This window comes from Petaurus breviceps, unplaced genomic scaffold, assembly GCF_028583685.1.
Source record: "Petaurus breviceps papuanus isolate PSGF00001 unplaced genomic scaffold, PetGlider_PUasm1.0 115, whole genome shotgun sequence".
Lineage (NCBI taxonomy): Eukaryota > Metazoa > Chordata > Mammalia > Diprotodontia > Petauridae > Petaurus > Petaurus breviceps.
The window spans coordinates 7,912,915-7,935,523 of NW_027185612.1; the positions used below are offsets into that span (position 1 = coordinate 7,912,915).

General features: G+C 38.3%; 1 protein-coding gene and 1 long non-coding RNA gene across 9 annotated transcripts in view; both read left to right on the forward strand.

The window, feature by feature from the left end:
- The window catches only part of LOC138158349 (uncharacterized), a 1,179,890-nt gene that overhangs the window by 115,815 nt on the left and 1,041,466 nt on the right, over nt 1-22,609 (forward strand). The window lies entirely within an intron of this gene.
- RBM33 (RNA binding motif protein 33) overlaps nt 8,129-22,609 on the forward strand; it is a 173,129-nt gene continuing 158,648 nt past the window's right edge. For 3 of the 8 annotated variants that reach the window (XM_069084429.1, XM_069084437.1, XM_069084446.1), the window contains exon 1: nt 8,130-8,457. In XM_069084429.1, the coding sequence (XP_068940530.1) occupies nt 8,409-8,457 (49 nt within the window). In that variant the 5' untranslated portion in view covers nt 8,130-8,408. Of the gene's footprint in view, nt 8,458-22,609 lie in introns of all 8 variants that reach the window. The other 5 variants (XM_069084455.1, XM_069084486.1, XM_069084466.1 and 2 more) reach the window with 3 other exon arrangements.

Here is a 22,609-nt window from a genome sequence, read left to right on the forward strand (position 1 = left end):
TTTGTCATATTAGCCAATCTGATCAGTGAGATGTGGTTTCAATTTAATGTAATCAAAATTATCCATTTTGCATTTCATAATGCTCTCTATCTCTTGTTTGGTCATAAATTCTTCCCTTCTCCATAAATATTACAGGTAAACTATTAATTGCTCTCCCAGATTGCTTACAGTACCAGTCTTTATACCTAGATTGTGAACCTATTTATACCTTATTTTAGCATACAGTATAAAATATTGGTCTATGCCCAATTTCTGCCACACTCCTTTCCAGTTTTACCAGCAGTTCTAGGCTCAATTCTGAAGTAGATTGATGTCTATGGTGCCTTCTCATTTTTCTCTCTCATGGCCTGCCACATCCCAAACACCTAGGGCCCAAATTCTCAGCACCCATACTGAAAAATTACTGACTGACCTCATGTATTTCATAATATGCCTTACTATAGCCCTTTATAATTTGCAAAATACTTTACACATGTTGTCCCAACTCCAGCTGGCTGGGGAAAGGGAAGGAACTAGGGACTTGCCTGTAACAGTGGTTGGCAATCAATCAACTAAGAGTCTGAAACTAAAGGAGGCAAAAAGTCCTATCTGTATAATGTAGCAAAAGGTTAGAAAATTGGGCAACACCAAGATCCAGAGGGAAATGCAGAAATTAAAATTTCAGGTCAAAGAGGAGTCAGCAGGACAAGACATGAGGTAGGTCAAGAGAAGGAATCTCTAGGAATAATGAAGGGCCTGTACCAATTTGTTGTTCTGTTAGGTGGAAGCATTTGTGGCCTTTTAATCCAAGTCACCATGAGCTAGCTCTATCTTCCTCATGGACAACTTCCACTCATTGTCAGAAGATTTATTGATTAAGATATTACCTAATTTAACCCCTTCATTTTATAGATGAAGAAAATAGGGCCAGAAGAAATTAAGTAAATTCCATGAGGTCACACAGGGAACAAAGCACAGAGCCAGGATTCAAATTCAGGTCTTCTGATGCCAACCCTACACAGGTTTCCCCTACAAGCATGAACTCACCTTTTCCTGCTCCAAAATAGGAGATAGTTGTGATAGGGTTGGCAAAAAGACAAACTTTAGCACAGATATGCCTGCTCAACAGGGTAAGCTATGAATTAAAACTGTCAAAAGAAAAGCTGGAGTGACAAGCCCAGTCACTGCAAATAATGTGTACATATCTTCCAAGGGCATAGAATCCTATCCACCTTGCTATGTCATTATACAGATCAGATTTATAGGCTAATAACACTTAGTACTTAACATCCATCTTTCTCTAAAGAGCTGATTTATTAGTTGTATCATATATCTAGGATAAAATATAAACTTCTCTGGCATTTAAAGCCTTTTACAACCTGTCTCCATCCTAACTTTTCAGTCTTATTACTTTCCCTTTTGCCCTCTAAATTCCAGCCAAGCTGACCTTCTTGCTGTTCCATACATGATATCCCATCTTCCACCTTCACAAATTTGCACTGGCTGTCCCCCATGATTGGAATGCACTAGTTCTTTGTTTTTGCTTTTTAAATTTTTTATCTCCAAGTTAGAATTAATTACCTATTTCATTCAAGATTCAGCTAATGCACCACTTTCTGTAGTCTTTTTGATTCTCCCAGATGCTGGTGCCCTCCCTCTCAAAACTGTGTTTTATTTTGTTTTTATTCTATATAGCTTTAAAGATGTACATTTTATCTTCCCATGTCCTTCATTCTGGAAGACCAGTGACATCAGAAAGGTGATGCCATGGCTTGAAAGTGAATTGTATTTAAGTCAGGGAGGGCTGTGCAGTCACCAGCCTCATTCTCTTCTTCAGAGCCATCTGGGTCCAGTGGCAAGATATAAATCACGACGACAGAAGATAGTCCCAGATGCAGTGAGAGAACTTGGCCTTTTTAAGTTAAGGTCTTTCCCAGGTCTCAGTTTGAGTGAGACAACACCCATTTCGTGATTAAGGCTAGGTTAGAAATAACAATAATATAAATATGAATTAGATTATACAAACTCTTTGAAGGTACTGTTCCTTTGTATCCTCAGCACCTATCACAGTGTTTAGCACACAGCAAGTACTAAATAAATGCTTTTTTATTATAGATATTATAATTTTAATATTTTTTGCATTCTTTGACCCACTTATTACTTAATGTAGTATTTATTTAGCATCTAAGTATGTGTCTTTACTTCAAATTCCCTTTATTAAATAGTATTTTTATCATGGTATAGTCTGTAAAGGATTTTTAGATTTTTAGATTTCTTCCATTCTACCTTTTTAAAATAAAAGTAATTCATACTACAGATTGTGATCAATTTTTATAAAGGTATTGTTTAAAAGATATATATCATGTTTACCATTCAACAATCTCGAAAGGTCTATTTGACATTGTCTTTCCAACGTAATCCACTAGGCTTGGTGATTACCTGAAGAAAGACCCCGTGAAGCTGTCTGTGTAGGGAGATGAGACTCCTGTTAGAGAGGCTTATGGGAAAGAAGCATAGAGAAACATGTGCCTATGGCCCCATAGGTCTCCCATTTGTCATTCAAACCCTGTGCCTTTGCTTTTCTCCCCCATCTCCTCTTCACTCCCAGAAATCTCTCCAATAATCAGGAATCATGACTCCCTATGTATAAATAATGTCATAGGGTTGCCCCTTATAGGAAGACCAAGCCCATGTTCAGGGTTGGGGTGAGGTTAAGGCTATATCAATATTTTGTTCAGAGGTATAATGCTTTTTAATCTTCTGTTGTCAAATCAGACAAAGGGACATTGAATTAAACCATACTTATCTTGCTGCTTAGGTCTTTTTGCAATTTAATTTGCCGTTTAAAAAAGAGAATTTAGATACTGTGCTATTTGAGTGTATCTGTATTTAATATTGATAGTTTTATCATGTTAGCTTTTGGCAGAATGTACTTTCCCTGCTTGTATCTCTAGATAGCAGCTTCTTTTGCTGTTACTTCATCCTGAAATTAGGATTGTCACTTCTACTTTTGGATTCAGCTGAAGCACAACAAATTTAACCCCTCATTTCAAATTATGCTGAATTTTTGTTTGGTTTTTCTTTTATGCAGTGAACTTTCAGATTTTATTTTTTAATCTATTCTGTAACACTTTTTTTGAGTTCAATTAATATTTCAGTTCATAATTTTTTGCCATCTAGTCCTATTTATATACATAAGTGTGTACACACACGGATATACAAACCTATACATAAAGCACTACAAATCTGCAGTTTGTTTTACTTGAAACTATCCACCTTCAATCTCTCCAACTCTCTTTTTGAAGACAGCAGCCTTCAAGGTATGGCATATACTTCTCTCTTTTCATTTCTTCATCCTGAAATGTACTTTCCAAAATATTTTTCTTTATTCTCACCAGAGTCCACTAAAATCATTAAGTCAAGCCCTTTATAGAATTTCTCTATTTCTTTATTCTTTTTTTTTTTTAAGCAATCGGGGTTAAGTAACTTGCTCAAGGTTACACGGCCAGTTATTTCTGGGTGGGTGCTAAGTGTCTGAGCCCGGGATTCGATCTCCAGGTCTTCTCAACACTGGAGCCGGTGCTCTTACTCGCTGTGCTACCTGGCCGCCCCATATTTCTTTATTCTTTACATAGATATTAGCCTATAAGCTTCAAGTATCTTCCTGGTGGCTTTCTTAGGTTGAGTCTTGTTGCCTTTGGCATAAGCACCTTTGTTGATTTTGTGTTATCTCTTTCAATTCCTTAATTTGGTCCCCTGTAAACTATTTAGCTACAAATTCTTTGTCTTCTATATTCATTCAATGATTCTGGGCTTTAGGGTTTATATAGTGATGGTGGACATTGGACTAAGAGTAGGTATTTAGATTGTCTTCATACTTCCTAAGCATGTATGTAGCCTAGAATATTGAAGAGACAAATTTTATTAAAACAAAGTGGAACAGAACAAGCCAACATCAGTTTTAAATATATGATGCAAAACCTTAGTCTCTTAGAGTTTCAACTAGAAAGACCCCTCAGATTCCCAACCCGTATGGCCACTTGCTCCCTATGATGTGACGATCAGGGAAGGTACTCCTGTTATTCCTTATGTCTCCATAGTATAGCTACTCACCACTCCCACTCTAGGCCAGGCCAACTTGCAGAGCATTTCAATCTTTTGACTTTTCTCTGGTGTACTGAGATCGTGGGGGTGGGGGACAGGGGTGGTGGTGGAAGGTTACTCAAATCTCATTTCTATCCTGTTTACTACTTTCCCTGGACTGTTTTCATCAGTTACAAATGTTAAAGTGGAGGAGGAAGTAAAGTTCCCAGGATTAGAACTCTCTGCCTGAACTTTGGGCCTCACCATTTGGCTGCTCATTACCATAGTGAACAAAACCGGTTGACTGGTACTCTGGACTTTGCCTTTAGTTGTCCTTGGAAATACCATGTTTCTTGCTTGCCTGATGTAAACAAATAGTTGTGAGCAGTCTGTTTTTTCCCCTTAGTAAAATGCTTTGGTTTGCTTAATCCTCCAATCCTGACTCTTGGGTGGGAACAACCAGGATAATTCCACAATGGTTGGACCCTTATTTACTAATGCCACCTTTCAACATCCTAGATATATTAACCCTTTATTATTTCATCTCAGCAAGAGTCCACAAGCTTCTCTCTGAAGCAAACATTCAGAATGTCCTCACAAATAAATTCCCTCCTCCCAACCAAAATGTAAATGACAGATCTTTAAAAAAAATATCTTCAGCCAGATGCCTCACACTTCAAGTTGTATTAATAGGCATGGCTGGTTATTACCCCAATTTATTACTCCAAATGGAATTAAAGGCCTCTTGCAGCCCTTCCATGGGTTACAGAATTATTTTCAGGGGAAGGAAATATTGTCTTGATGGAAAATTCAGGTAGGAACACAAAAACTCTGAGAAAGCTTGCTGAGAGATTAGTTTATTGGTGAATTTGTAAATCTGGTAATTTTCCAGACTAGATTGTTGCCATCTGCTTTTTGGTGGCCTGTTTCAATCCTCCAGAGCATCCACTATCCTCCTATAATATATTCTACATGTTGCTCCCTAGGGTGTAGTGTTGGAACTACCATGTTATTCCTATTTCAAGAAACTCCATGTATATATAGGTGATTGTTTTTCTGATGGCTGTTAACCTTATAGAAAAAATTAATCAAAGGCTATAAGAGTAAAAACAACCTAGTTGAATTTTTTGAGAAAAATATAAAATATCTTAATACATTCCTTTTTAAAATTATAGGGAACACAAAATGCAATTTTGTAAACATGGAAATAAGCAAAGAAAAATAAACTCACATAGAAAGGCATACATAGGTTTCCCTAATACAATGTATGGTACTTAATAAGAAGCTACTTGACTGGTGATGGTATATATTAGATCTATCTATCTATCTTTATTTTTGCTTTTTGGAGGGGGGAAGGCAGGGCAATTGGGGGTTAAGTGACTTGCCCAAGGTCATGAAGCTAGTGTTAAGTATCTGAGGTCAAATTTGGACTCAGAACCTTCTGACTCCAGGGCCGGTGCTCTATTCACTGTGCCACCTAGCTGCCCCCCTTTATATATCCTTAATCCTCCCCGCTCCCTTCTCCATTTATGCCAATTTTGTGACCACTGGATTGAACTGATTCTTCCATTCTTAACTCCAGAACTTCATCTATATTATCCTCCACCCTTTAAAAACTAATTTTTTAAATAAATGTTTAAAAGTCTTTAAAAGTAATGTTACTTCCTGGTGACGATGATGATCTTTCAAGAGTATAAAAAAGGAAAACAAATCAATACATCAGTCATATCCATGTCTAAGAAGGTATACCTCATTTTGAACCTATTTATATACCAACTCTCCACCAAGAGGAAGGGAGATATGCTTCATCAACAGTTTGTTGATGTCTTGATTAGTGAATTTTGGGCTTAATGAATTTTGAAAGGCACATTTATTAAATGCTAACTATGTGTCAATTGTGCATTCGTAGTACAATTGTAAACAGCTTACATTTTCAGAGAAGACAACACATATAGGAAAGGTGTCACTGAGTTGTTTTTATCTATGAAGTCATAGTTCTGGTGAGAGAACAGCAGGATGATCAAAGTGATAATCTGATTGTAGTTCTAAGAGCAAGTTGTGGAAAAGGAGAGAAGGGGGAGAGAGACCTACATAGTAGCAAGGTAGAAAATTGCTGAGATTAGGAAACAGTGTCAGAAGAATTCAGAGAAAAGGCAATAATGTGGTGCAGTTGATAAGAGTTAGACCTGAAGTCAGGAAGACCTAAGTTCAAGTCTTTCTGTGTGTCCCTGGGAAAGTCACTTCACCTTTGTCTGTTTCTTCACCAGTAAAATGGAGATAATAATGGCACCTACCTCCCAGGATTGTTGTGGGAGAATCAAAAGTGCTCAGCACAGAGCCTAATATGTAGTTAGGTACTTAATGAATGCTTGCCCTTCCTCTCAAGAGCTCATCATGGAGTTTTGATGTCCTTCAAATGTTTTTCTTCAATTTATCCTCCTGCTTTTACTCACTTTGTTCTGCTTCAGTTCATAAAAATCTTTTCAAATTTTCCTGAATTCTTCATATTTATAAATTCTTATAATTTTTTCTGTGTAGTGTTTTTCCATGACATTTATTTAACAAAACTGGTGCAGCCATTTGAGAATGGATAGTCCCCTACTTTACTTTCAGTTCTTTGCTACCACAAAAAGTAATGAGGTAAGTACTTTTATGTATGTAAGACCTTTTTCTGTTCTTGTGCTTCCTGGATCATATGCTTGGATGTAGAACTACTGGATCAAAGCATATTTATAGTTTAGTGGTTTTTCCAGTCTAATGCCAAAGACCATTATAATTTCACAAACAGTATATAAGGTTTGCCCGTCTTCCTAGTTCCTATAACTTTGAATCTTGAGCCTTAACTGCCTTCTCATATAGATACCTCTTAACATCCCCATTTAGCCCAAATCCTTTCTCTAACGTTGATTTTGTTACTCCCAGTTCCACTAAAGAGGTCTAGGTCCGTGGTTTTCATCTAGTACATTCGTTCTAGTACAGTGCTAGCTCTGGCAGGCCCTATTAAACGTAGGTAGCTAAATTTAGGAAGTTCACTAGGTTTTGTTACAGGGTATCTCAGAAGGCCTACCTAAAGAAGGTCTCTGTTACAAATGCTAAATCTTAGCACAAGCCCAGCGCGTGATATTCACTTAATAAGGAAGTTATGCTGAGTCTGACTGGCTGTGTGACCCCGGGCAAGTCACTTCACCTGTTTGCCTCAGTTTCTTCACCCGTAAAACGGGGCTAATGAGCACTCAGCACCCGGTGCACTGGTGAGGATCCAATAAATAAGGTAATCATTCTCAAGCACTTAGGACAGTGCTTAGCACAGAGTAAGCGATAAGCAAATTATTAATTAGCCTCGCTCTTCCACTCTCTCGAAGCTGTAAGGATAAGCTGTTCGGACACCCCCAAACCCCCACCAGACTCCCACTTCTAACTTCACCACGAACAGGGTGTCCGTACGATTCGGCGAAACGACCAAAGCAGGTGTTTCTACGCGCTAAGGCGACGTCCTCAACAGCTTCAGACTGCAAGCTACCAGAGGGCAGGAGGTACAGCTTTTTAAAGCTCGACCCGAGCCCCAAGTGCACCACGCGATAGCCTGGGAAGAGCAGACGAAGTAACAGCGGCCCCCTCTGCGCCCCTCCCCCGAAGTACCACCCCAGGACAAGGGAGGAGGCCGACTTCCCTTCCTCACCCCATCCACTGGTGCCATCTAACTCGCCGTCACCATTAGCGACGTGCCCGCCGTAAAGCACGGAACCGAATGCCGCAAAGCGGTTTACGATAATCTCTTCTACACTGGGGGCGGGGGTGGGGATAGGGCTGTAGTCCTTGTTTATCGGCCTTCTGGGGCGCTTCCAGTTTCCCGGGCGTTCGAAAAGCCTCGGCTGTGAGACGGAGTCCCTCTATCTCCCCTTTGCCGCCAAACCCACCCTCTATCCCGGGGAAATCCGATTTTTCCCGGCAGGCCGGACCGGTGCGCGCAGCTTTCCATTACCACGCGTGCGCATTGAATCAGCTGCGGTTCTCGTCTCACACTCGGAAGCACGTGCTCACGGGAACCAACCCGGAGACTGGCCATTGCGGTCCGCCAACATCCCGGAGTGCACCGCGGCGGTGGAGGGAGCGCAGTCGGCGGCCATGTTGGGGTAGTTTGTTGTTTTCTTCCTGCGGAGGAGAAGGGGCCGGTGTGGACAACGAACCGCCCCGGCCTCTCCTCTCTCCTCCCCCTCCCACCCTGCCCCGGTCCTCGGGTCGTCCCTTCCCTATCTTTCACCTTCCCCTCGGCCCGGGATCAGGCCTGTTCTCCCCGCCAGCTGGTTTGGTGGGGGTGAGGTCGAGAGCCGAGCTCGGGAGTCACCATGGCGGCTGCTCTGGGTGCGGGCGGAGGAGCGGGAACCGGAGCCGGAGGTGAGTGAGGTCGTCCGGCTCGGGGTCAGGGGGCGGCCGGGGAATGGCGACTGGGGTGACGGAGTGCAGAGGCATGAGGGAGTCGAGGAGTTCGGGGGCCGAGCGGGCCCTTTGGCGCCTTCCCCTCCTCCAGCCTCTCCCGGGCCCCCTTAGCCGTCTCCATCCCCTATTGTCAGTCGGGGGGGAGGAGGGGGAGGCGAAGCGGCTCTTCCTTATCCCGCCCCTCAGGCCCCCTCCCCCCTGTTCCTGATTTGGCCCTGAACTTGTGCATCTGACTTCTAAGTGTCATTGCGTTTTGGGGGCGAGTTGCTAGATCTGTGCATAATAGCCTAGTGGAGAGCCCCTGACACCCCCTCCCCCGCCCCCGTTTTTCTTTAGGCCTGAAATGTCATTTTGAGGAATGCAGTTACTGTCTCTTGGCGGATGGAGGGCTAGCGCAGTTTTAATTGACAGCATTGGGAAACCTTGCAACATATAGGATCAACTTTTAAGTTGACTAAAAAAGGACAGCCCCTAACTCTACAGTCAGCAACATGGGTTGTTGTTGAGGATGTTGTATTAATGGTTTTGAAAAAGTGAGAACTCTTTAAAAGTGCAATTCCTTTTTGTATTTTTACCTTGTCAAATTCTGGAATGGAAAGGGATTTAGTTAACTGTGACTTCTTAATAGGGGGTGGGGCAGGAGGGGAGTATTTTGATTGGGATTTTGTTAATTTACCTTTTTATTAACATTGTAAGATGTTTTCTCATAAAACGTAAGTCTAAACATAAAATTAGCTTTTGAAAAATTTGGCAGAAGTTCTTCTCCCCCCCTCCCAAATTCCTCGTGGAAAGTTAATATTTATAATTTTTTTTTCAAAAAGTATTTGAGAAATGAGACACAGTGCAAAACAAAAGCAGTTTTTGGAGGACCGATTGAAGAGAGGTTCCTTAGGATCCCATGTGTTAATTAGCAATAATCATATTAATGTACATTCCAGTAATCTTGTAGAAATTCTTGACTCAGTTTAATCCACAATAAAGTTTGTATTGCAGCATGGAATAATAAAGAAATGTAAATGTAGAAATAAATGGTAGCATTGATATGTTAAATTTCTTTTTTATTTTAAATATAAAATCGCATGATTCAGAATTTGAGTTGAAGATCTATAGTAGGTCTTGAGAATAAGTGTGACCTCTCACACACAAAACTGCTTTTTTATATTAAAGTACGTTAGTTTTACAGGTGTTTGGGCATTTGTTTTTGGTTTTTTTTCCCCCTCTTTTTTGGATGTCTGTCAATGGTGTGTGAATGTTGTGCTTTTTAAGGACTTAGAAAAAAATAGAGATTTATCCTACACTGCTGAGTTCCAGATTGTTGGCATATGCTTCTGTTGAAGTAGTGGTAAATCAGGGAAATTCCTACATTTCAGTAATAGTTTAGTACATTTAACAAGCAGTCACTTATCTAGTGAACTCCAGCATCCAGGACTGTTTTGAGAGCTTGAAGTAGGCAGTGTGGTTTAAGGGAAAGCATGCTGATCTGGGGATGGAAGAACTGCCTTCAAATTTTACCTCTTCTATTTCTTGTCTGGGTGACTTGTCTAACCTTCCCCTAAATTTCCTTATCTCTGAAATGAGGGCTTAGACTAGCTGATTTCCAAGGTCCATTCCAGTTCCTGGCCCTCGATTCTGTGATAAAAGGAAACAAAAAAGGCCTCTCGGCAGTCAAAAATAGATTTTTTTCACAAAGCTCATGTACTTTCCTCAGAGGGTACTTCTTAGGAGTATCCTCATTCAATATGAATTTCAGCATTCTCTAATAGACAGCTCTTTTGTAAAAATGTTTTTACATATTTCATTAAATATTTCCCGGTCACATGTAAAAAAATCTTAATAGTAATTTAAAAAATTTTTAAGTTTCAATTTTTTTCTCTTCCACCCATGTGTTCCCACTCCTTGAGAAGGCAAGCAATTTGATATTGATGATATATGTGAAGTCATGCAAAACGTTTCCATATTAGCTATGTTGCAAAAAACAACAAAGACAAAACAAAAAAAATTAAAACAAGTGTGCTTCAGTCTTCATTCACACTTCATCATTTCTCTCTCTGGAGGTGGATATAGCATTTTTCTTCATGGATCTTTTGGAATTGTCTTGGATCATCGTATTGATCAGAGTAAATCTTTCACAGTTGATTGTCCTTATAGTATTGCTGTTAACTGTGTAAAGTTTTCTTCCTGTTGCACACACTTCACTTTTTATGTAAGTCTTTATGGATAACTCTTGAAATTACAACTCAAATTAAATTACAACAGTCAAGTCTTTTCCTAGTTTTTTTTTTTCCTTCATTATCCAAAGCCCCAGTCTTTGTTACCCAGTACTGAACTAAAGCCCTACTCTGTTGCTTCCTCAAAGGAGGTGACCATTTTCTAAAGCTGTGCTATTACAGTACAGGTATAAAGCAAAAGTGTTTGTTTTTACTTTAGGCACAGTGTTAACAAACTTGTTTCCTTGCTTTCCAAGCTTGTAGTTGATTTGGGAGGATCACATTAGGGACAAATAATTCTAAAGGTCTCCCAGGGTGGTGTTATAGAATAAAGTCAGGAAGTTCTTTGTCAGGTTGGCTTCTAGGTAATGAATTTTTTGACCATCATAATTCCTAAAGATGTTCTACTAAGCTAGAAAGGATTGGTTGTCTGAGTTTATGGAGGGAATGGCCACTTCAGTGAATTCATGTATCTTTGATGTAGTGGAGTTAAAAAAAAATCTTTGAGTTTCATTTGCAGCTTTCCAAAATTTCATAACTTTGAAATGAACTAATGTATAAAGGAATATATTTTTCTACTTTTGAATGGGTCGTTTGTACCTTGCTTATTAGTGCTTTGATATTTGTTAAATTGAATGAGAAAAATAGCTAACTTCTAGGGAGCACTTCATGAGGACAGTAACACAGCGAGGCTTGCTTAGTTATTTAGAGTAACAAGGTTAAAAGAGAATGAATGGCATTTATTAATGTCCATAGTTGTACATTCTTGAAACTTAAGACTCAATTTTGATTTTTCATCTATTTTTGATTCTATTCTTAAATTCTGAAGTATTATGTTCTACTAAACATAGATGTAAGCTAAGAACTTTTTCTACATATAATAGAGTTGTCTGAAAGAATACTTAGACTTGAGAAAGTTAAGAGTCTTAATGCAACAGACCACACTTAATAACTTGGGAGAATAGATAGTGTGACTTAGAAAAGTATGAACTGCTCTGAAAAATTAGTAACTGAGTTTTGTTCGTGTATTACGATCAGTGTTAAGATATTTAACAAAGGGATTGTTTATAATTGGAAGGTCACCATCCCCTCATTTTACAGATGAGATAATTGACTCTTACATTTGTCTCCTTTTCTAAAATTTTCCCACAGTTTTGGGCTAATGTAATAGCCTCTTTAAAAATAAAAATGTCTTATGTCTTTATTTTTATTTCATATTCTTTTCTGAATTGATCCTTCCTCTTCTCTATACAGTGAGCTCTCCTTTCTAAAAAATATTTGGAAAGTGAGATATGGAAAAACAGTTGGAGGAAGGGAAGTGAGGTGTTTTTTCTCATCTCTGTGAGTCAAGCTAGGTCAGTGTAATTTGCACAGTTATCAGTTTTGTAGAGGAAAAGGGAGGGTTCTTTTTATATTTGTACAATTGTGTATGTTATTTTCTTGGTTCTTCACTTTGCATCATTTCACATAAATCTGTATGTTTGAGTGTTTTGTATTCCTGATTTCCTACATACTGTGCAGTGTGTAGTAATATTCACCTATATTCATTTATTTTGTTTAGCTATTTCCCACTTGATGGGCATCTACTTTGTTTCCAGCTCCTTGCCACTACAGAAAGTGTTAATACTTTGGTGTTTATGGAGTCTTTCTTTCTAGAAGTCTATGAGTTCCTGTCGGGGTAGCTACCCAACAATGAGATCACAAGAACAGAGAGTATGGTCATTTTAGTCAATTTCTTAGGTGTCAAATGGAATTCTAGAATGGCTAGACCAACCCACAGCTCTTCTAGCCCTGTATTAGTACCCTTCTACATTTTCTCCAGCATTGACTATTCTCAGCTTCTGTCATCTTTATTTTTTTGGGAAAGGGAAAACTTGCAGGGTTGTTTAGATTTTACATGTTTCTTATTAGTGATTTGGGCTAGCAATTTCATGTTTGTGAATAGTTTGTAAATCTTATTTTATAAACTATTGTTCATATCCTTTGACCACTTATCCATTGGTGAATGGCCTTTTGATTTTATTTCCACTTGACAGCTACTCTTATTCTAGTTGTACTAATTTTGTTAGTGTAAAATATTTCACTGATGTAGCTAGGTAGAGCACAGGGCCTGGAGTCAGGGAAACTTAACTTCCTGAGTTCAGATACTTCCTAGCCATATGACCCTGAGCAAGTCACTTTCCCTAAATTTCTTCCTATAGAATGAGCTGGAGAAGGAAATGGCAAACCACTCTAGTATCTCTGCCAAGAAAACCCCAAATGGAGTCATCAAGAGTGGGATACACTGAAAACAACTGATCAACACAAAACGCTTTTCAATTTCGTGTAATCAAAATTATCTATTTTATCTTTTATAAATTGCCTGTTTCCTATTTAGATAAGAACTTTACTCCTTGACATCTGTGAAAGGTCCATGATCTGATCTAATTTTTAAAATAATGCCAACCTTTTACAGTTTACTTGCTTATACATTTTGAAGTTTATTGTTATATGTGGTGTGAGGTATTGATCCAAACCTAATTTCTGACAAACCATTTTCTAATTGTCTTGGTAGTTTATGTCAAAATGGGAGTTTTTCAAAAAGTAGCTTAATTTTGAAGGTTTTCAAAACACCAGTTTTGAAATAACTCTTTACCAGCTCTTGCCATTGCCACTTTCCTCCAAGTTTCATGCACCTAGGATCATAGGCTCTTAGATTGAGTACTGGTCATTTAATCTAATATGCTCATTTCAAGATGTGGAAACTGAGTGCAGAGAGATTAAGTGATTTTCTCCAGGTCATACAGGTAGTAAGTGATCTCTACTCTACTATTGTACTACTCATACAGAATAATGTTTTTAATGTACATGTGTAGTCAAGTTATTTCTCTGCTGAACAATCTGTAGTAGTAGTTGTTTATTTTCCTATCATGTAAAGTTCAAACTCCTCTCACATGCAAGATCTCCTACAGTTTGGAACTAGCATACTCCCCTGACATACATTCTACATTCTATCTTAATTCTGTTACTTTTTCCACTTTTAAACATCCCCTTTTTTCATATAACTACTGTCTGTGTCAGGAATTCCTTCCTTTCCCATCTTCACTTATTGATTTCTTACCTAGCTGTTAAAGACTTAAAATATAAGTTCCTTGAGACTAGGAATTGTTTCATTTTTTGTATTTATTTCCCCAGTGCTTATTAGTACAGTACCTAGAATGTATGAGGCATTTAATAACTGTTTGTATGTTGGTTGAAGTTTTCCTTGATTTCCATCGCTGGCTTCCCAATATCCTTCTTCCAGTCCCTCTTAGCATTTTGTTTTGTAATTCTCTGATAAATTTGTGATGTAATAATGTGTATTTATGCTATTTATGTATGTATCTTACCTTCTTTCTTAAACTGTATGATTCATCCTTCACTTGCTATCCATTTATAACTGAAAACCAATTTGTGTTATAAAAGGTAATAAAACTGAGCCAAGTTTAGACATTTCAAAGATGAGGGATCCAGCAATGGCCACATCATTGGTTGCAGATAAACATTTTTTGACATGTGGCACAAGAACCCAAATTTTAATTCATCTACATGTTATCTTTTCTTTCTATTAAAGTGATCAATAGTTTGCTGTAGCAAAGAACAATTACTACAGAGTTGCACTCTCAGAATGAATTCGAGAGTATATAATATTTTCCTTTTATTATCTATTTTGGGGGTAGGGGCAGAACTTCATGTTCAAAAGATTCATTTTTTTATAGCTCTTCATCTGTTAACATAGATCTCATTAAAACTACTGATATTAAAGATTTTCTGTTTAGTAACAAAATTATTAGATTGTTGGGCTTCAAGGTTATAAGGAGGAAAGCTAAACTTGTCAGAGTGTAGCTCCTAGGGATATTATGTTATAGAAGAACCTAAGTGCAACAATTGTTTTAGATGGTGACAAGTATTGAAATGATGATTTAGTGTAATGCTAACATGAAAATGCATTTCCCAGTTTTCATGTGGTTTTGCTTAATATATGAAGAATAAGGAATAGGAAAATACTTAGAGAAAGTCATTTTTAAGCCAATTAAATAGCTGTTCTTGGTACAGATAGTTCCTAGATTAGGAGTGATTATTTTCTAGATGTTTTGGAATTCAAAACACAGCTTTTTGTTGTTGTCACCTGGAATTGGTAACATTACATGTACTTTAAGGCTTGCATAATGTTTTACGCATATTATCTCACTGGTGGAATTATGGCCAGGGGGCAATGACAGTTTCCTAAACTGGTCCCCAAAAACCTATTTAACACCTCCTTTACTTTATCTAAATATGAATGAGTGAGTGAATAAATGAATGCAAGCATTTGTTAAGTGCTTACCATATGCCAGCACTTTGCTAAGTGCCCTGTTCTCCAGGAACTAATGAACTTTAATTCGTGAAAGAAGTTTTAGCTAGAGTGGAGATGGAAAGACCTAGAAGTTTAAGGATACCATGATGAATTGCATGGTCCATAGTTTACTTAGGAAGTTAAGATGACAGAGCATAGAAGCAGGGCAGATGGAAAACCTGGATGGAGGATGTTAGGAGGTGGTAGCAGTGTAGATAGTCATCCTCTGATGAGGATCAGAAGTAGTAGAGTTGTTGACTGCCATTTCATTCAAGGCCTGTGAATAGTTAAGCAGCCTGGGCAAAGGAGGAGGCAAGTTGGGATAATGCCTCCAACTGTGGTTCTTCCTGCTATCTGGCTTTATGGAAGGGTGTACTTACTGTATCGCTACCACTACCACCACCATCACACCACCTCTTCTTTTCCCTCTTTCTTCTTCTCCTCTCTCCTTTTCCTCCCATTTATATATAACTTTACTAAAATTTTGCAAACAACCTTGGGATATAGGTGCTATTATTGTCCCCATTTTACAGGTGAGGAAGCCGAGGCAGATAGCTCTTAAGTGACTTGCTCAGCTTCACATTGCTGCTAAGAGCTTGAGGTCATATTTGAACTCAAATCTTCCTGAATCCAAGTCCTGTACCTTTATCAATTGTATCAATAGCTGCTTCCTCACTTTTGTCTCCCAGAATTCTTGTCTTCTTCAGGGGCTCAGGTGCCCCTAATTCCTCAATAAAACCTTTCCTGGATTGCCTTCCCCCAAGTCATTAGTGCTCATTTTCCTTTTTCAGATTTTCTTTTTTATTTATCTGTTGTAACCTTCAGTAGAAGATGAAGGTAAGCTGGAGGTCAGGGTTTTTTGTTGTTTTTTTTTTTCTTCTTTCCCTTCCACTTAGCACAGTGCCATTCACCTATTAGGCATTAATAAATGTTGAATTTATTTGAATCCTTATATAGGATATAATAAAACTACTCAAATGAATCTGTGATGTCATCAATGTGTATATTCTCTCTAGCTGTGCAGAGCCAGTCCCATTCTTCCTTACCATCATATGACGGAAGGATGTAAGAAATTATATTTCCAATGTGATACCTGCAGCGGCCATTGTGCATATGCAGGCATATTTCCAGGTTTGAATAGCAAGATAGAACAGACTCTCTTCTTTGAAGACAAAGCCAAGATATTTATTTATATACCAGAAAGCCAAATCTACCATGGTAATAAAGAAGTTGGTACACATTACCAATGCAGGGAGCACTGCCATCCCTAAGCCTTCCCTCCATCCAGCGGCCCCACAAACAAGCTCCCTTAGGCAAATTGCTCCTCTCTCACCCCTACTAGCAGCTCTGTCTTTCTCTGCTTCTCTCTCTCTTGGCTCCACTTCACTCTCCCACTTCCTGCTCTACCCATTTGACACACTCCTCCCACCTTAGGCTCCATGTGACTTAAGCTGTGGGCTGGGCCAAAACTTAGAGCAGGTCACATGGGCCTATTAATGGGCAAGAAAGATCTTCCCATTCCATCAACAATACATTAACAATACAGAAATATGCAAAAATCCCACTATAATTATTTCTTGTTGATGATAAAAAGCATTAAATTTAATAGAGCAGAATATGACCTTTGAGGCAATTTTCTAACAATATGCCTCTCATGTGTATGTCAAAATTATATAAAGATTCCTTAAAAGATGTAACAATAGGGATAATATTTTGATCATTAATATTGAGTGAAGCTTAAAATATGGATGCACATAACTTATTTACATGACTGGGTTACAAGAAACTATGTACATAAGCTTTAACACATACTTTTTCTTTCATTCTTGTTTGCTTTCATTCATTCTTACTTCTCACAGTGACTCTGTAAGATAGATAGTGCAAGTATTAAAATCTCCATTTTATAATAAGATGAAGAATCTGGACATCAAGAAAGTTAAGTCACTGACTCATTGTCACATACCTGGGTCTCAAATATGAATATTCAGACCCCCAATCCTACCATACTAGCTTATCTTGCTAAGCTTCAAGGGCTTTGGCTTCTGCCATTGCCTGTGTGTTCCTGGAACATGCTGTTTAGTTTCTACTTTCCCCATGTGTAATAATACCTGTTCCTCCCTATCTCACAGGCATACTATGAAAATAAAGTAAAATTATATCCAGAATTACTTTATTTCCTAGGAAGGGAAGTCATAAGTATATCCAGGTCTTTTATCAGAACCTTCATAGATCCTCTTTGACCACTGCACTCTCATATCTTTCAGTGCTTGGTGATGTAGATCCTACTTTTTTGACAATGAATTGATGTGCTTCTTTAAAAATATTTATATTTTTTGAACATATTCTTTGGGAACTTTTCAATGTGAATCCTACAGTTGTGCATAATTCTACTTAGTAGAATTTTATTTGCTCTCCTAACAATCCTCTTTTTGAGTATTAACACTGAATGAAAGATTTGGAAGGAACCTTGGTGGCTATGTAGAACAACCCTTATGTAAACAGAATCCTTACTCTGTTTTTGACAGATGATTATGTAATCTCTGCTTGAAGACCTCCAAGAAGGGGGAATCCACCACTACTTAAGGCATCCTGTTCCACTCTTGGATGCCTCTAATTGTTAAGAAGTTTTTCCTACATCAACACTAAAATGTTTGCAGCTCGTGCTTATTGCTTCTGTTTCTGCCAACAAGTTTAATTCCTGTCCATATGAAAGTCCTGTAAACACTTGAAGACAGCTATCATGTCCCTCCTGAAGTTTTGCTCCAGGCTCAACATCCCCAGTGCTTTCCATCCAGTCATTATATGACATGAACTCAAGATAACCTACCATTCTAGTTGCCCTTCCCTGGAGATTATCCAAACCTAAACTGTGGTACACAGAATTGAACACAATGTCCCAGATGAGGTTTGATGAAGGCAGAGTACAGTGATCACCTCCTTGTTCCTGGAAGCAATGACTCCCTCAATTCAGCTAAGATTGCATTTACTTCTTTCGTTGCTATATCACCCTGCTGACTTGTATTAAATTTTTAGTACACTAAAACAAGTAGATACTTTTCAGAACTGCTCTCTAACCATGTCTCCTACATCTCATGCTTATGCACTTTTCCTAGTTATACTCAGTGACTAAGAGTTGGAAACTTTGTTCTTTTTTGAAAATTAATAGATTTGCCTTTCCTCAGACTTGACATACTTCTCCTACTTTCCATGGTCTTTCAAATATTTTTAACAGTGCTCAGCAGTAACATCTGTCAGTACCTGAGGATATAGTTCATCTGGGCCAGTGGACTTGAATTCATCCAGGGCAGTTAAGTGTTCTCTTATTAGTTCTTTATTAATTTTTTGTATCTATTATCTATTTATTATTTTGATTTTGTAGTTTCCAGGGAAAAGATCATACATTTTGGCAGAAAAGGTAGAAGTTAAGTAAGAAATGAGTAGCTTCACCTTCTCTCTGTCATTTATCCTATCCATCCCAATCAAAGGTCCTATCCCTTCTTTGATCCTCTTTTTTTTGCCTAAAAAGTAAAAAAAAACCTCTTTTGTTCTTGTTACATTGATCACATATAAATCTAAAAAAAATCAAATACTATCTGCATTCTTGTGCTAAATTTGCTAGGGTGACACTGAACAGACCAAAAAAAAATTGAAAACTGTAAAGATCTCTATTATAAACTCATTTATCCATCAGAAGTAACAGAGCCACTATATCTGACTCTTGGCTTCACAGTTCTGGATGTACAGGAATTAGAAATAGTACTAAAGAAAGCCAGCATGGGAAGAGCAGCTACATTAGACCAAGGGTACTCTGAGGAGACAACACAGCTTTAAGGGTATTGAGAGCTCAATTTTGAAATATGGAAAAAAGGAGATGGTAACGAAATATGAAATTTAAAATTGTCAATGAAGAATCTCTGAGAAAATATAAATAACTCTTGGACCCATATGCTTACTATCCCAGCTCTATAAAGTCTTTCAGAAACTTCTGAAGTATATCAATAAGTTTAGAAAGGGAATGGTTAATATTCTACAAGAAAGCCCCTACATTTTTATAGTTACACAATTAATAGAAGGATATAAAGCACACAAGATTCCACTGTACTTATTGGTTGACATTTTTGGGGAAATGATGTATTTGTTAATTCTTCCTTAAAAGGCCCTTATCCAGTAAGTTGTTTCCCATATGTATGTTAAAATCATGCAAGATTCTTTAAAAATAGAACATCAGAGGGACTTTTAATCCTTAAGTAAAGCATTAAACAGGCAGACATATTTATTTGTCAAAGATAAATCTTTTCTGTAATCATAGAGGGTATCCAATGCAAAATCCAAATTAAAGTGGGATTCCCTATCAATGGTTAGTTCCTCCACATACCCCTGATTGTGGATGATATGTCGATTATGTCAAGCCTTGGGACATTGCAGAATTTCCTAAATAAGATCTTTTATCACGTCAGGAGCTTTGCCTAACTATCTTTACAGGGAAAACCAAGTGGACAAAGAATAATTATTGGATAGTCACTCCAGATGGACAGTAAGTTGAGCTAGACCCAAAATTGGGTAAGGGGAGAACAGGTGGGGTTGCCTTTTGCATGAGGTGTTTTTATTGACCTGAAAATTTTCCCTGAAACAAGGATCCATCTTTTTAAAAAATCATTATTTTTTTCAGTTAGGCTGTATGTTTGCGATTGATGGAATACTACAGTCCCTTAAGAATTAAAGTTATGGTTTACCGTTAGGGGGGTGGAGAGGCACATAGATTAAATAGGCTACAACATATTACAAAGAATAACACAAGAGAAGTGGAATAAATATGTCATTGGAGGCCTTTATGACCAGAGAAAAGAAATGTGCCTGTCCCTGTATGAAGGAGCAATCAATGGTTCATATTCTTCATTGGCAGTCACTTATGGTGAAAAAGATCAAGGAGAAAGCCTTAGGAAGGATTTCCAGATCATGGAAAAAAGTCAGCATAGTTGTGAGAAGGCAGTGCTCATACCAGTCAGATCACTGAAGTAACAAAGTTGATAACTTTGCCTTAGATTTGACTGCACTCCTGATCTCTGTGTTTAAATGAGAATTTTCAAGGTTTTAAGAGACATCATGTTTTTTGATCAGCTTTTGAAAGCATTATGTCCTCTTTTCTTAAGGGGTTTTGAAACTGGTATATAGGAGTTATGGCTTGTTACAGATTCCAGGGCAGAACTAGAATCCAAAACCTAGAGTTCAAGGCCTTTTCCTCTTCACAGTAAACTAACACTTTGATCTCTTTTTCAGTTTTCTTCCTTCTGTGTATATAGTGAAGATTTGTAAATCTTTGTCATTTTTCAAGTTGTATTTTGTACCTCTGTTATGGAGAATTGGTCACATAACTTTGTTATTGAAACTTCGTTCATGAACAGAGAAGGGGTGGAGGGCATGTCTTTATTTTACCAATAGTGAGGCATAAACAAGGGTTCTCTTTTTCACTTTTTTTTTTTAAAGCAATCAGGGTTAAGTAACTTGCTCAAGGTTACATGGCCAGTTATTTCTGGGTGTGGTGCTGAGTATCTGAGCCCGGATTTGATCTAGGTCATCCCGACACTGGAGCCGATGCTCTTACTTGCTGAGCCACCTGGCCGCCCCTAAGCAATTGGGGTTAAGTAACTTGCTCAAGGTTACACGGCCAGGTGTTTCTGGGTGGGTGCCAAGTGTCTGAGCCCGGGACTCGATCTCCAGGCCCTCTCAACACTGGAGCCGGTGCTCCCACCCATCGCGCTACCTGGCCGCCCCCTCTTTTTCACTTTTTAAATCACGTGTGACAGTTGGCATCTGTCTAGACTGAGTTGATGGGTCAGGCTTGTAGTCTATAGACAGGTCTGTATTCCCCTAGAGAATGGGGTGGGGGGATGTTGGTGGTAATATATGTCATTATTGTTTGCAGCATGCTTTCTTTAGCTTGGCTCTGCTTGGGTTTTTTCAAGAGTGATTCCCAGCTCAGTTGCAATTTTATAGTTGAATAGCATAATCCTAGTGTTTGAAGGAATCTCAATTATGATCTAGTTTAATACTCCTCTTAAAGCATTCATTTTGGGTATAACACACCTTGAAATTTGCCTGTAAACTTCAGATTAGGAACCTGTAATAATACTCACTTTATTAGCAAAACTATTTAAGGGAAGTTACTATTTGTACTGTGAGCATCCACAAATTATCTAATATCCAGGATCTGGGGTAATTGAGTGGTGCTTAACTGCTAGTTCAATTTAACAAATATTTATATGTTGCCCCCTTTGTGCAAAGCACTGTACTGAGTGCTGGCAATATAGACAGAAAGGAAATTGTTCCTTCCCCTATGGAGCTTACATTATACTGGACTTGTGATATTTACACAGATAATTCTTCCTTTCTGTAATCCTACTTGCCTCCCTTAAATTTCAAAAGTGAGTTTACTTTTCTCTGTTTATAACCTTTTCCCTAATTATGTTTCTTGTAACTTTTTAACCTGAATTTTTTTTTTTGAGGGGAGAAGGCAAGGCAGTTGGGGTTAAGTGACTTGCCCAAGGTCACACAGCTAGCATGTCAAGTGTCTGAGGCTGCATTTGAACTCAGGTTCTCCTGACTCCAGGGCTGGTGCTCTATTTACTGCGCCACCTAGCTGCCCCTTTACCTGGACTCTTGCAGGAACCTACAGACCTGCCTGCTTCTAGTCTCTCTAGTCCATTAACTATACAGATGCCCTTTCTTAAAAAGCTCCAGTGACTCTCTATTGACTCTAGGCTAAGTACAAACTCCTTTGTTTGGAATCTTTCACTGCCTCCAGTTACACATTTTCTTCACTTACTACACATTACTCCAGTTAACAGGCTCTATGTTTCAGCCAAACTACTTGATATCTCCCATTCATATTTTATCTCTTTTCTCTGTGTGTTTTCACAGACTGCTTTTCATCCCTGAATTCTTTTCCCTCCTTATCTCTGGTTCTTAACAATCTCTTGGTTCCTTCAGAGAAGGAGCGTAGTTCAAGTGCCTCTTCTTGTGGCTTTTCCTCATTCCTCTGATTGTTAATTCCATCACCCAAATCACTTTGTATATATTGCTTTTTTCCATATTTTAAACCCTCCCATCTCCTCCCTCTACCTCCCCATTGGACTTTAAACTCCTTAAGGGCTGGGAATGTTCCATTTTGGGGCCATTATCCTCAGTACCACATAGCAGGCGCTTAATTGTTGAATGAATGCACTCATCTCTAAGAAATTTTTTAAATGAGCTGCTAGGGTCTTTAGAAAGAGTGTCATTGTTAATGATTTATATAAAGAACCCATCAAATTAACAAGGTGACATTCCAGAAAATATATATTTAAGGTAGATTTTGTCTAGGCAATCCTTGTTTTTTTGGAGGTGGTTCTGGAGGCTGACAGGAGAAGTATGTTTTTTAGTAACATGATAAAGAGATCTTTTCTGCAGTTTTTTTCCTTGACTCAGAAAATTCAATTTAAATGGTAACGTTAGTACACTTAATAATGTCTTCAACCTATTTTCATCTATAGTGCATGAAGAGAGATTTGGG